Consider the following 15,276-nt stretch of genomic DNA (forward strand, 5'->3'; position numbering starts at 1 on the left):
TCCGTGTCGGAAAACCTGCATTTAGCTCGATCGTTGTGCTGATGCGCTTTCGAGACTAGCCATGCTTCAAGATCGTCGTTCCAGTTGTAGCCTCCTCCTCATCCATTAATTCTGTCGACCTCATTCCTCCGAGAAGGTTGATGTCTTCGAGCCTGCCGCTCAAGCTCAAACGCTGCGACTCCTGCTCGAGTGCTAGTAACAAATCTAGAATTGTGTGGCAAATTATACAAGTGTACTGCTAACACTTATTATTTTCAAGCTTACTCTTTTCAAAATTTCATTTGTGATAATTTGACAATTATTTACACATATTAATTTCATATTTCTGTAACAACACTTAATGAAACCTCAGTTGGTATGCTTCGAGAAAAAGAAGAAGAGACTTATGTGATTAAATACTTTGATTTCTTGCTCTCAAATATTTGTTTACTTTTCCTTGTTTTGTATTTTCGTTTTTTAGTGGGTGATACTGCTTTTGAAAACAGAGGACCTTTCTTTCTCCATTTTTTTCTTTCTTTCTTTCTTTCTCAATTTATGTGATGTAGTAATGTAGCCATATTGTAACACTTGCACTGACAGATTCATGTTGTTCTATGACAGGGCATCCAAGGAGGATCAACAGTTTTTGTTTTGCACTGCGACTGCAAAGGTTCATTAATTTTCTGAATAAACAAAGAGCCATTTTATTCCTTTTAGATCATAAATTTCTTAACATGTGTCGTATGTGTGTTTTCAGTCTGTTTATCAATGGATAGTGAAGCCCCAAACTGCTATCAAGTCAAATGAAATGTTCCTTCCAGTTAGAATGGCTTTTATTTTTAACACGGTAAATTATAATGGTTGTTTTCATTGACTTTTATATTTCTACTACCACCCAAACATGTTCAAAGTTCTACAATGGGAATTAATTTGGCCAGTGCTCTGATGCTTTTTCTTTTTCCATTTGTACCAGGAAAATGGGTATTCTCATGACATTCCAACTACGGTGCATAGGAGTAGAGCTGATTGTCCACAGCTTGAGGTTTAAAGTTGTTGAACCCTTGTGCAATCTTATTTTCAATAATGTACATCTTATTCAAAACTTCATGTAATTATCATTGGGTGGGAAATGGTTACTGTCAGTGTAGATGGTTCTGTGCTTGATCGAATTTCTAAAATTATGTCATATTTACATCTTGGATCTTCTGGGAAGGTTCTTAAAAAGAAAACGAAGGATAGAGATGTAAAAGGTAATAATTGGAAGCAACTTGTAGCTTGAACTTTGTGGATATTGTCAAGCATGTCATTATTAGTTTATTTCACTTCATAAATAGTATTGAGATTTTTTTTGTTTGAGGTTATTATAATTTATCCTGGAAGCTCTATAAATATATACTGTTCGTAGTCAGATTTGGTATAATTTAAAATAGTCTTTCCAGGTAAAAAAGGTACAATTATATATGGATGAGGAATTATTTGTCGATTTATATCATCTTGATGCTAAATTGAAGTTATTAAGCATGTATATCTGTTTTGATTTAATATATATATATATATAAATATATAAATTTATTTCACATTATTTACTTGATATATGCAATGGTGGAAATCCAAAATACATGTCCTCAATGAAGTGACCAGAATATCTAATCCATTCTAGAATCTGTCTTCAATTTTCATGACATAACCCTTTTGTCATTGCTTTGACGTTTGTTTACTGAAGAATTTTTTTTGTAAATTTTAATTACAGGAAAGATATCTGCTCTGGCTCATGAATATGATACATGGTGACCTCCATAGTCTCTTGTTTATGTGCATTTATTTATCGAAGTTTTACTAAGAACATATTAATAGACAGAGTTAACACTTGTGGTTTCAAACTAAAAGTTATTAAAAATATAAGATTTCCTCCTTATCTGAGTAATGATGCTTCCTTGGGCAAGTATTTCTTCTTGAGCATTATTTTCTTCCGGATTTTAAAGATTTTTTTTTTTGTGAATTTTCATCCACTCTATGCTCTGCTGTATGCTGTATACTTACACACACAGGAAATAATAAATAGTTACCCAATCCCAATATTTGTTAAATTACCTACTGAGGTTTGAACTACTGACCTCTTAAACAACACACACCTAACCACTTGAGCTAGAGTCAAGTGGTGCCTAATGTGATAAACTTTTGAGCCTGTTTTTGAGCCCTAGAGGTTTATTATATATCTTCTTGTTGTTTCTGGTGATTTTTGATAGACATAACTATGTATTTTCTACATTTTCCATTGTTTTAATTTCATATTGCTGATTGTGGCACTGCTCATTCTTGGTCTCCCTATACCAGGAATGAAAGTATATGTAACTGATGAAAAGGAGTTGATAATGGAACCAACATTAAGATGGGCTGGAAATCCTAACATTATGGTTGCAGTTAAAGCGTTTGGTTTGAGAGCCACAGTTCGGGTATTTGTTTGATAGTTGGTAAAGTGAAAAAAAAATATCATATTTACTATGATCAAGCAAATGTCGCTTTGGATTCAACATTTTAGAATACTAAATTACCGATTCTTCTCAATGTTCCAGGTTATTGATCTGCAAGTATTTGTTCATCCACGTATTACCCTGAAGCCTTTGGTTCGAGAATTTCCTTGTTTTGCAAAAATACTTGTTTCCCTTATGGAGAAGGTATAGATCTACATATCTTACTGATGGCATATAGGTGATCATTGGACAGAAGGGCATTTTTTTTACTTTGTAGAGTCTTAAGAATTATGTTGTCTCTGATGATACATTAGACTAAATTTTGGGGCTCAGTTGAATTATTGAAGTATAAAAATCTTCTCGGTAAATTTTCATACAAGTATTGTGATTCATATGGCCTCTTTCTATTATGGGTCTAGTTATTTCTCACTGCAATTAATCATTCGAGGAGAGGTTGGATATACAGAATCAGTTTTGAGTTCTATACTATGATGGCACTCTTATTTATTTGTTTATTTATTTATATTATGTGGCACTCTTTTAGGTCTTGTCTTAAAAAAAATCTATATTTCCTTCTTCATTATTGTCTCTAATGTTTTTTGCAGCCACATGTTGACTTTGGATTAAAAGTACTTGGTGCAGATGCTATGTCCATTCCTGGCCTATATGGGTTTCTCCAAGTAGAGTACTCGTTTAAGTTTCGTTGATTGAGGCTTAGTTGAATAAACACATAAATACATGAATCCATCTTATAGAAAAACATAATTTTCTGAGAGTACATATTAATCCTAATATAGTAACTAAATGAATATTGCTTGCATTTTTACTTATCTTTTTTTTATTATTCAGAGATGTTTCATTTTGTTCCTTGATACTATTTCTTTTATTATTATTTTCTGCCTCAGGAAATGATTAAAGATCAAGTTGCAAACATGTATTTATGGCCCAAATCTCTAGAAGTACAAATTATGGTTCCAACAAAGTAAGATTTGTTCCCCCTAATTATATCATAAAAATTCCATACCATAGGCCTATTGTTATAATTTGATGGTGTTGTTTAATTTTGGCAGAGTTTCGAGGAGACCTATTGAAATTCTGAATGTAAAAGTGGCGAGGGCCTTGAAACTTAAAAAGAAAAATTTTATGGGTGGAGCAGATCCTTATGTTAAACTTAAGTTGACTGAGGACATGCTTCCTTCAAAGAAAACAACGGTGAAGCATAAAAATTTGAATCCCGAACGAGGAATTTAACATGGTTATCAAAGACCCCCAAACTCAAGCATTTGAGATAATGGTTTATGACTGGGAGCAGGTAAACTATTTATGAGATTTTTCTTGTTTGTATTGTTTGGATATGTGAATGCCAGCATGGCCAGCATGACAAGTTTTGTATACATTGTCCTGGAAAATAACTCTCTTTTCCATTACAGGGTGGAAATTCTAATGAGATGTACAATACCATAGCCCGTGTAATAGATGGAATCTATGAAGGTAGACATATGTGCTTGCTTTTCTGTAAAGTTTTTCTTCCCCTACATTATTATCTATGCTCGCAAATGGAGGATGTAATAAAATTTGAATTGTTGGACCATTGTAGGCATTGCTATTGGAGGTGATGTGTTTCCAGGCTCCACTCTTTCTGATCATGTTCTGCAATTTAACAATATTCCATGGGTACTTTATTGCTATCATTTGCTCCTTCAAAGCGTATGCCTACGCTCTCCTTTCTGTTCATGTGCTTGTAGAAGGATCTATGTCCGGTGCCAACTTGTATTTAGATATATTGCATGATCAATTAATGAATGCCCTATAAAATATTAGACTTCTATTTCTGTGGGAAAATCCATCATTTAAATTGTTTAAAATAATAATTATTGTACTAATAATGATAAAATTATGTGCTTTTAAACCCTGTCAATGTTGTTGTTTACTTAAATCTACGTACATATATATGATTGTTTAGTTTTATTAGTTATCTTAGAGGGAGTGATCAGCAATTATGCATCACTTGTAATATATATCTCACAAGCTGAGATTTCTGGTGACACCTTATTTATGATTTCTCCCTTTCCCTCTTCAACACCCCAAAGCCTTATCGTCCCTCTGTTCTAAAATTGATGTTTCTCCTTGCCACTCCATAGACAGCTCACTGAAGTTATTTTCCTGAGACACACAATCACACACTCACACCTCTCGACTTCTCCTCATCAGTCCCCGAACAGTTTAGGCTTCAGATCCTTGGATGGTAATGCTAGAAAACTTATACAGGATGTTTATTTATTTTCATGTATATCTAATATTAAACAAATTTATATGAGATAACCTAAAACATGTTTCTAAAATTGAATTCAAAGAGAAACAAAAAATAGAATACTTACAGTATACGCAGCAGAATTAAAGAGTCCTTCCTTCAGTTTCTCTAACTCTTGTATCCTCTCTGTCGCAGAGTATTATCAAGAAACTGAACCGATCTTCAATTTTCTTCACAGTCTTCGAATGTATCCTTAGAATCACCTAGACTAATGTGGGCAATTCTCAACACATGAGATAGATACAGAAAGAAGAAGAGAAAATAACAAAGAGGCTTAGAAAATGACTTGTGTTTAGAGAGAATCTAAAATCATCAGAAAATCTGACTTGTAACTTATCAAAACTTGTGTTTTGACTTCTCTCTAAGCACTCATTTTGTAGACTCAATTAGTCCATTTAATTTAATTCCAAAATAATAGTCATTTTAAAGCCCTAGGTGGAAATTATCATGGGCTTTAGGCCCGTGAAATTTCCCATTTGATTATAAGCCCATTGGACTTAAAATCAAGGCATATATTATTTTCTATTGATTTAATTATTTAAATTCTTTACCAAATTAATTATTTATAATTTAAACCTTGATTTAAAATTATTTATTAATTTAGATACCAATTTATCCTAATTAATAAATCTGCTAAAATTTCTCTTTTCTTCTAAAAAATACATAACTCTGTGAAACTATCCAAAATTGACCTGGTCAACTTTGATAGTTCTAATTGATAATTAAATCACTTAATTGAGACAATCTAGATGATTTTATCTAAGGTACAATGGGGACCATGGGCCTATGAAATCAAGCTCCAATAAGTTATCATAAATCTAACAAATAAATTTACTAACTTATTAATTCCTCGTGACTCCACTATAGACTCGGAATTGCACTCTTGAATTCATAAAACACTCTATAACAAATATAGATACGCTATTAATTATCCATTGTTACAACCATAATTTTCACTCAATCCTCTATAGACGGTCTACAATGAGATAGGACTAAAATACCGTTTTACCCCTCATTGTACTTTATCCTTAAAACACTTAGTTCCTTGTAAATGATATTTCAGTAAACTAATTTAATTACTGAAATGAGATCTCTATCATTTAACACCTTAAACCAAACTAAAAGGAAACCATCGTTTCACTTCTTCATCAGAAGCTATAGATGTTCATATCTATGATTAACACTCCCACTTAATTATACTACTGAGTTCCCAATATGTAAATATGGGCTAGTCCGTAGGGTAAGCTGGTAACAAACAAGTCAAAGAACTCAAATAATACAATCAGTTAGAATACTAACCATTCAGAATTAAGATTGAATTGACCTATGGTCAACTATATGATATGACTAGAATAGATAATAACGGTATGTTTACTTATCTTATCAACTGTCAATATCGGTCCAGTCCGATGTTACAAATACATCCGATCTTATCTACTTTGCGAATGTTCTAGAAAGAACATAACACTGTTGATTAGTGGTGAAAAATACACATTTATTGATTTTAATAGTCAAAATAAATTAAGTTTTAATTAATCTTTTCATGGAATTAATATGATTTATTTTATAAATGAAAATAATTTATTATGATTTAATTTATTATTAATTTGTAGGAATTAAAGTTGTATTTTGACACTTTGAAATGAAGAGAAAATAAAATAATCAATTCTGAAAAAAGAGAAGAGAAAATTGTATTTTTGAAGGTCAAAGCCCAAGAAGGAAGCCCAATAGCACCCAGACCCACCTAGTATCTTTCACCCCCAGTTGCCAGGTGGTGTGACCTCCTCGCGCCACGCATCCCAGTAACACTCCAGCCAGCCACCGAGATTGTGCCACCTGTCCACCTCCTTCAGCCATGTGCTCAATCTCCAGCGTAGCCCTCCAAGCCTCCCAAGACCGGTGGTTTCCCAGCATTCATGTGGCCCAATGTAAACCATCAGCCCAATTTTCCTCCTAAAGCACAGCGGCCCAACACACCTCTTCCAACTCAGCCCAGCCTCCCACCTTTGACCAACGTAAGCCCAACCTTCCTAGCAGCATCAACCTCCCAGCCAGTCACGCCACGTGTCACTTCTCAATTGGCTGGGCTTGGTCAAAGTCTCCTCTGCTACAGCCACCCATGAGCCCACTTTTTTGTGCACTTTGGGTCTTGCACCGTTCCTCTTTGAGCTTTAAAACTCATCTTTTTTTGGTGTTTTTGAAAAATAGTATTTTGACCATACACCAAAATAACTAGGTTAATATTTATAATAAGATTTGATTTTTCAAAATCATATTTTATTATTAATATTTCAGATTTATTTTGTAAACCCCATTTTGTTGTTTAATTTCTTTTTAGTCCTTTTCTCCCTCTATAAATAGGGATTCTTTCCTCACATTTTCTATGTAATTTTTAGGTAGCAAAACTCTACCAAATTTTAGTTTCATTTTTTATATTTTCTCTCTATAACTTCATGAGAATGTCTAGCATAATAGGCTAACCTTCTTAGGAAGGTTAGGATGATCCTATATGCACTATGACTTTGTTTGGTATTTTTTATTCACCATGTACTTAAAGCTTATATATTTGAGTGATTTATTTTCTTTCATCTCTATCTCTTCATCTTATTATCTTTATTTATGTTTACTAATAGTATATAGATTTTATCAAGCACTTTCTATGTATTATCAAATTAGTGAAAATAATATAGATAGTATCTTTATCATTTTCTCCATCTCATTCATATATATTTAATTTTGCTAAAATCTATATAGAATTAGTAATGCTCTTTCTATGTATTTTATAAATAGTAAAAGTAATATTTGTGTTAGGTTTTATGTCCAATCTTTTATTGCATTATTGCCAATAGTATAATGTCATTTTTAGATTTCTCATAAGATTTATCTCATCCTTCCATGGTAAAGAATATTAATCACTTGAATGCATTTTTGTGAAATATACTTGTGCTTCAATGTTAAATCTTCCAAATGAATAGTTGGGATGTGAACTATCCATTTGTGTAATTTTTGTGAATCAAAGATCCAAATAAATAAGTATGCATATTGGTGACTCTTAATCCTTCCTATTTGTTACCTATTGTTACATTACACTTTATTCTATCTTCATTTCTAATCTTTAAATTTCAAAAACAACAAAAATATCACTTGTTCTATTTGCCTCATATTATTTATCTCTAACCTTTATTTATTGATTAACTTTATTTCTTTGGCTCCTTGTGGAATCGACCGCTCGATCTATACTACAACCACTGCTAAGTGGAAGTCACGTTTGGGCGTTAAACAAATTTTGGTGTCGTTGCCAGTGAGGTAATAGTGAAAAAAAAGTTTTTCAATAAATTTTGTAAAAGAGGTAAGTAATTTTATCATTTTCTTTTTGTGTATATTTCTCTAGGATTTTTTTTAGATTTGTATTAATTACCTTTAAAACAAAAGTAAAAAAAAAAAATCACTATCATTTTTTTTTATTGTTCCTTTTTAGTTAGTTTGTCATTTTTTTTTGTCATTGTTGTACAAAAAGAAAAAAAATTGCTATCATTTATTTTCTAGGATTTGTTTGTTTTATTCTTAGTTTATTTTGTTATTATTTTTCTTTTGTTAGTTTTCTTTTTCTCTTTTTTATTTATTTTTGTTGTAAAAAAAAAAAGCTTATTGTGGTGTATTTAGTTTTTTTCTTGTTAATTTAATTTTGGTAACCTTTTTTTTTTGTGCTCTCTTTCCTTGTAAATTTAAGCTTGTTGTACAAAAAATTTTTTTAAAAAAAACTACTTGTGTGTTTATTTAGTCTTTTTTCTTGTAGCTTATTTTAATTTATTTTATTTGGCTGATATTTTTCTTTCTCTATTTTTTTATTATTGTTGAAAACAAAAATTTTTAAAAAAAACTTGTGTGTGTATTTAGTTTCTTTTTTTTTAATTTATTTTTGGTATCTTATTTTATTCTATTTTTCTCTTTTTTTATTGTAGTAAAAAAAATTTAAAAAAAAACAAACTTGAAAAAATATATATATAAATTGGTTGCTTAACTATTTGTTAGTTTAGTTTTAATTTATTTCTTTTTTTTATTTTAATTATTGGTTCCTTAGTTTATTGGTTGCTTACATTTGGTTAGTTTAGTTTTGTTGATAAAATATTTCTTTTGTTAAAAAAAAAATTTTTGTGTTATTTTCTATTGTTAGATTTGTATCTTTATTTTATTTTTTTATTTAATTTTTTTCTATTTTTTTTGTTATTAGTTTTTTTTAATTTTTAGGTTTTAAATCTTAAAAAATAAAAAAAATCATAAAATACAAAAAAAAATAATAATAATAATAAAAACAAAGCTTGTTTTGTCAACATAAGAAATTTTTGCTTAAAGGCCAATTTTAGTAAAAGTTCCATTCATGCTTACTTAGTAATCTCGGGGAGTTCTAGTAAGTATTGGTTGTAAGAGGACCGTTTTTATGAATTGTGACCCCTCCACAATTATCTAGCAACCTCGGGGAGTTCTAGATAAAGTGTGGGTTTTAAGTGGGACCGTTCTAAAACCTCAAATCGACCTGGAAACAAGTACAACAAAAAAATTAAAAAGAAAAATTAAAAAAAAATCATAAAAACAATTTTTTTTTAAAATTAATGATTAAGAGAAGAAACGTTTCGAGATGTATTTTCCAATGTATTATTCTTCATTCAGAAACAATCGTAATTCTAGTGCTACTGAGGGTACTAGCCGTTTTAGGAGTGCATGCAAACTTAGTGTAAGAGAATTCCGAGAACTTGAGGTTTTAGAAACTAAGTTTGAAAGATAAAATTACGAGGTTCCCGAGGTAGATTATGATGAACGTTATTGTGACTTTGAAAGAGTCGACCATAGGAATCATAATTCTAGTTGGACCAACCCCATAGATTTTAGTTGGAAGCTTGAGTACAACTACCGTGCACCGCCTCCCATGAATTTTGAGAAAATTTTTCCTAACTTCCCACATGCACCTCCATATAATGTCTGCACTAATACGACTTCTTTAGAGGACATTTTACACACATTTATAGAGGAGCAAAGAGAATTCAATAGACAATTTGTGGAAGATTTTAGGGAAACTAGTACTCAACTTTCAGAATTGACCAACGCTATTATTTAACATAATTTAAGTCAATTCTCGTCCCAACCTGAGGCCATAACACCATCCCCTACTCTCAGTTCTAAACCCGATAAGGATGATGCTATTACCATTTGGAGTGAAACTCTTTCCCATACCGAAATTCTTCCGACCACTCCAAAGAACAATGGAAGCTATCATACTAATGTGATAGACTTAATCATTGAGGAAATCATAAACATATTTGCAATGAAACATTCACCCAATTTCCTCAGTGATTTTGAACCCAACCATTTTATTTATCCTAAAAATGTTACTAACGCTTCTATTTTTGAGACGCAGGATAAAAGAAAATTCATTTTCGATATAGAATAGTACGCAAATATGCAGTTGGTAGACTTACCTGAGAGAGATTCTTTTGTCTACCAAAGACTGGTCAAGTTTTATCTTTCTTTTTAGTGTGTTTTATTTTAATTTGTGTCTTTATTTTATGTTGCGAATTTTACTTTTTGGGGTTTTGTTGTTTTTTTTTTTTTTGGTGATCATATTCCCTTTTTCTCGCACAATGTGCTTAATGTTAGACATTGAGGAAAATGTCTCAATTAAAGTTGGGGGTAGTAGGCATATTCATGCGTTGACATATACTTTGATTACCATTTTGAAATTTTGAGTTAAATTTTTGCAAAATTCATGACAACAAAATCTTGGTGAGATAGTTTTTGCTATTTTTACTGTTAGGAAGTAATTTTTGAAGAGGAATATCATGCTCAGCCAAATATTGAAAAAAAAAAAATTAACACATTCAGTTGAGAAAAATCCTAAAGTTTCAAGCTTTTAATTTTTGCGAGATGTGAAAATGAGAAAACAACTTTGAAAACTTCTATGTGGGCTGGAAAAAGGAGTGTGGAGCTTCCTTCTCTCTCCCCATGGTTCGGAAGAAAAAGGAGGCGCCGAAGCCGGCGGCATTGGCCATTTCCACAGATTCGATTCAGACGAAACCAGATCTCCCTTCAATTCAAGAACAAGTCATGCTGAAGAATAGCGTTGAGGAATTCCATGACCCGTGTGATGTTTTGGAAGCCGATTTGAATGCTGAGCATTTTTTTCCTGTGGAAACAGAGGGCAAATCAGGTCCGTTCAAAGCTGCTAGTTGGGCCGAGGAGGTGGAAAAATCTGACTATCAAAACTCAGCCAAAGATGTGTGGAGCAAATTCAAAGCCAACCAGGTAAAAACTCCTTCTACTAGTTTGGATTTCATAGAGCCTACGAAGGTTGGGGATCAAATAATTGCTAAACTAGACATTGATGAAGTTGAGGTTGAAGCTTCTTTTTGGCGCACCTCGATTGTTTGTGTAGTATTGGGTGCTAATCCCCCCTTTCGAGTATTTGAAGGATTTGTGAAAAGAGTCTGGGGTAACCTTGGTATTGATCGGATTGTTCGAATGAACTCTGGATTTACTTTGGTTAGCTTTCGAGATATTGCAACTAAGGATCTAGTCCTGGAAACTGGTGTGATTCATTTCGACAAAAAACCAGTTGTTCTTCGTCCCTGGACACCTAACATGGACACAGTGCAGATGGTGAAATCGGTTCCGGTTTGGGTTCGATTAAACGGCTTGGGGCTTCAATATTGGGGTCGTAATAGTCTAAGTGCTCTAGTTAGCACTATAGGCAAACCCATTATGATTGATCAAGTTACTCGTGACAGATCGATGGTCAAATTTGCGAGAGTTCTTGTTGACATGGAGATCTCTGAGAACCCCCCTAAGACTATCTCGTTTGTTAATGAGAGAGATCAACTAGTTGAACAACTGGTGGAGTACGAATGGCTTCCTTCTAAATGCAAAGCTTGTGACTGTTTGGGACATACAGTGGTGAACTGTTCGAAGGATAAGGGGCACATTTGGGTTAAGAAATCCAAACCAGATCATAAGAAAACAGAGATGGTCACTGATAAGAAAATTTTTGAGCCTTCTGTGGATAATCAACAGGTCAATGCTGGTGCTACAACTTCTCAGGATGCCTCAAGTGAAACAGCTGCTGTTACTGCAGTTACTGCTACTTCTCAGGATGCCTCAAAATCGTGTGAAGTAATTGCTGTTACTGTAAACAAGGCAGCTGAAACTAATATAGTTACAGCAGCAAAGCAAGTTACTGTTAACAAAACAGGGGTGGCTAATGATACAAGAATGGGGGGTGATTTGATTACGCCAAGAAGGAGAGGAATGAAGATCACCACTGTCCAGCCTTCTAAAGCAACAACTCGAAATGGTTATGCAGCGCTCCAAGAGCCTGGGGATGGGGATTTGGCTACCACTTCTAATTCTAGTTAACATGGAGAAGTGCAACATCCTTAGTTGGAATGTTCGGGGTATGAATAAAGGTAATAAAAAGAGATATTTGTGACTTGTGTCGATTGAATAATATTGGTTTTGGGGCGCTCTTTGAGACCAAAGTCCGCCATGAGAAAGCAGCAGGAATAATTAGCAATAGTTTTCCCAACTGGGAATATTACTCGAGTAGTGTGATTTCTTACAGAATATTGCTAATTTGGCAATTGAAATTTGTGCAAGTTCAAATTCTTGATGAAGATACTCAGTTTGTGCATTGCAAAATTAGAGTTTCAGGTCATAAAACAGAGTTCTTCTTAACTGCTGTTTATGGCTCAAACTCTATTTTGGAAAGGAAAGTTTTGTGGGATAAGCTTGCTGGGTTAGGGCATTTGAATCTTCCTTGGATTGTTTTAGGGGACTTCAATGCTATGTTTAGCTATCAAGACAGAAATGGAGGTAGACCTATAACTGCTAAAGAGGTATATGATGCTCAAAATTGGCTATCTTTAGGCCAATTGGATGAAATTCGCTGTGCTGGTTCCTCTTACACCTGGTCCAACAAGCTTAATATAGGGGATCGAATTTATTCAAAGTTGGATAGGGTCTTTACCAATGAAAAATGGTTGGATCACTTTCCAAACACTGAAGGAATTTGTAAATGGGACAATATTTCAGATCACAGCTACTGTGTTATCAAGAACCATGTTATAGGGAATGTTGGAATCAAGCCTTTTAGGTTCTTTGACTGCTGGATGTATCATAGCATGTTCAAAGATACTGTTCTTGATAGTTGGAACAAGCCCACCACTAAGGAAGGCCTTGCTGGCATAATCCAAAAGCTCTACAAGGTGAAACATTTGTTGAAGAAATTCAACAAAAAGGAATTGGGAGACATTCCTCACAGCTATCAGGTAGCTAAGGAAAACCTCAATATGGCCCAAGATGACTTAGCTAATGACCCGCTCAATTCAGTGCACCAGTTAGCTGAATAGACCAAGCTTCAAGAGTTTACTCAAGCGAGGAAGAGGTATGTTAGTTTCCTCCAACAAACCAGTAAAATAACATGGCTACAATTTAATGACGAAAACTCCCATTACTTTCATGCTATTATGAAGAAGAGGAGGGCTGAGAATAGAATTACTTCCTATGTAGTAAATGATGAGGTGATCGATGATTATGACAAGGTGGTAGAGCATTACTTTAATCACTTCAGGAATTTCATGGGGAAGAAGAGTTCGGCCAATAAAAAGATTGATATCAACTGCCTGAAATTTGGTGAAAAGCTTACTATTATGCAGCAGGTCAATCTGATTAGGCCGTTCTCTAAGGAAGAAGTGAAAGAAGCTATGTTTGGTACTCACTCAATTAAGAGCCCCGGTCCGGATGGGTTTGGTGCAGGATTTTTCAAAGGTCTATGGAATGAGATAGGAAATGACATTAGCATGGCAGTGCTAAATTTTTTTCGAGATGGTGTGCTCCCCAACGAACTTAATGAGACTGTTATCTCCCTCATCCCGAAGATTGATTCCCCAAATACTGCAGCAGATTATAGACCTATTGCTTGCTGCAATATGCTCTATAAATGCATCTCAGAAATGCTATGTTCTCGTTTGTCTGAAGTCCTTCCTTCATTGATCCACAGTAATCAAGGGGCTTTCATTAAAAATCTTCTCCTGGCTCATAATATCCTTATTTTTCAGGACTTGCTCAAGGGTTATACGAGGAAAAACATTTCAGCAAGATGCATTATGAAGATCGACCTTAGTAAAGCTTATGACACAGTTGATTGGCAGTTTGTGGCTGACCTTCTCAAGGGTCTTTGCTTCCCTTCGAGATTCATTCATTGGGTGCTGGTTTGTTTAAAGGGAACCTCTTATTCGCTAATGCTCAATAGTCGGCTTCATGGCACTTTTAGAGGGGAAAAGGGTCTTCGACAAGGAGATCCGATATCTCCTCTCTTGTTTGTTCTGATAATGGAGTATCTAACTCGGCTATTGCTTCAGACTTCTGAACAAAAAGGATTTGGTTTCCACCCCTTATGTAAACATTTAAAACTTGTCAATCTCTGTTTTGCAGATGATCTAGTTATTTTTTGCAAGGGTAATGAGGAATCAATGAGTCTCACTCAGTCAGCCATTAATAGCTTTTGTGCTACAACAGGCCTCTCAATCAACAACACAAAGTCTCATATATACTTTGGAGGCATTAATGATGACTGTAAAACTCAACTTTTGGAGATTGCTCAAATGGAAGAAGGCTCTTTCCCGCTTAAGTATCTTGGAGTTCATCTAAGACCAACAAAATGGAGAGCTGCAGACTGTGGGGGAATTATTGATAAAATTCAGCAGAACCTTCATTCTTGGGCGAGCAGGAATCTTTCTTTTGTGGGCCGAGCCCAACTCATTCATTCAGTCCTTCTTGGTATTAGGAATTTCAGGATGAGTATCTTCATCTTACCTCAAAAAGTCGTTGCTGCCATTGATAAAAGCTGCAGAGATTTTCTTTGGGTGTTGAAAGGGAATCGGAGCAAGCTTCACCTCACTTCTTGGGAACAAGTCTGTCTTCCCAAAAAGTATGGAGGAGTTGGCTTCTTTGAAGGTAGGAAATGGAACATTGCGATGATGGCCAAGCACATTATGGCAATTTCTAGCAAATAGGACTGCCTGTGGGTCAAATGGATCGATTCGATCTACCTTAAAGGTCAAAGTTTCTGGTCTGTCCCTGTAAAAAATGACACAAGCTGGTACTTTTGGAAATTCTTGAAGCTAAGAAATGTTATTGATTGTGCTGCTGTAACTTCTTCGGGGTTAAGAGGTAAGTTCAAAGCGAAATCTTTTTATCTTTCTCTTATAACAGCAAACAAAGCTCAATATGCTTCTGCAATATGGCATCGTTTATGTGTCCCGAAACACAGATTTATCTCCTGGCAAGCGATGAATGATCACCTTCTCACTCGAGATCATCTTGGGAAAATAATGGAGCTGGCCTCTTATTACTGCCCTGTTTGTGAAAGTGACATTGAGACCCATCAACACCTCTTTTTTTACTGCACTTTTACTAAGAAAATTCTGCAGGATGTTAGTTCCTGGTTTGGTTTTAGTGGCTGGCCTT

At 34.1% G+C, this 15,276-nt stretch overlaps 2 protein-coding genes across 2 annotated transcripts; both read left to right on the forward strand.

Moving 5' to 3' along the window:
- The first annotated feature begins 1,108 nt into the window (after window positions 1–1,108).
- LOC133815476 (synaptotagmin-1-like) lies at window positions 1,109–3,701 on the forward strand. Its single transcript, XM_062248315.1, has 6 exons — window positions 1,109–1,229; window positions 2,314–2,432; window positions 2,553–2,654; window positions 3,056–3,130; window positions 3,356–3,432; window positions 3,521–3,701. Exons 1-6 carry the CDS (start codon window positions 1,109–1,111, stop codon window positions 3,699–3,701), a joined length of 675 nt encoding a protein of 224 aa, XP_062104299.1.
- A 7,057-nt stretch (window positions 3,702–10,758) lies between these two features.
- Window positions 10,759–12,165, forward strand: LOC133815477 (uncharacterized). Its single transcript, XM_062248316.1, has one exon. It carries the CDS (start codon window positions 10,759–10,761, stop codon window positions 12,163–12,165), a length of 1,407 nt encoding a protein of 468 aa, XP_062104300.1.
- The last annotated feature ends 3,111 nt before the right edge of the window (window positions 12,166–15,276 follow it).

Source organism: Humulus lupulus, chromosome 2 (genome assembly GCF_963169125.1).
Source record: "Humulus lupulus chromosome 2, drHumLupu1.1, whole genome shotgun sequence".
Lineage (NCBI taxonomy): Eukaryota > Viridiplantae > Streptophyta > Magnoliopsida > Rosales > Cannabaceae > Humulus > Humulus lupulus.

What these genes read in the sequence shown, in the direction of transcription:
- LOC133815476 (XM_062248315.1), top strand. Translation starts at nt 1,109, where the DNA reads ATGGTTACTGTCAGTGTAGATGGTTCTGTGCTTGATCGAATTTCTAAA. An exon ending in TTGTTTCCCTTATGGAGAAG is followed by an intron (nt 2,655 to 3,055) that starts GTATAGATCTAC and finishes TGTTTTTTGCAG; the next exon opens with CCACATGTTGACTTTGGATT. An exon ending in GCCTATATGGGTTTCTCCAA is followed by an intron (nt 3,131 to 3,355) that starts GTAGAGTACTCG and finishes TTTCTGCCTCAG; the next exon opens with GAAATGATTAAAGATCAAGT.
- LOC133815477 (XM_062248316.1), top strand. Translation starts at nt 10,759, where the DNA reads ATGGTTCGGAAGAAAAAGGAGGCGCCGAAGCCGGCGGCATTGGCCATT.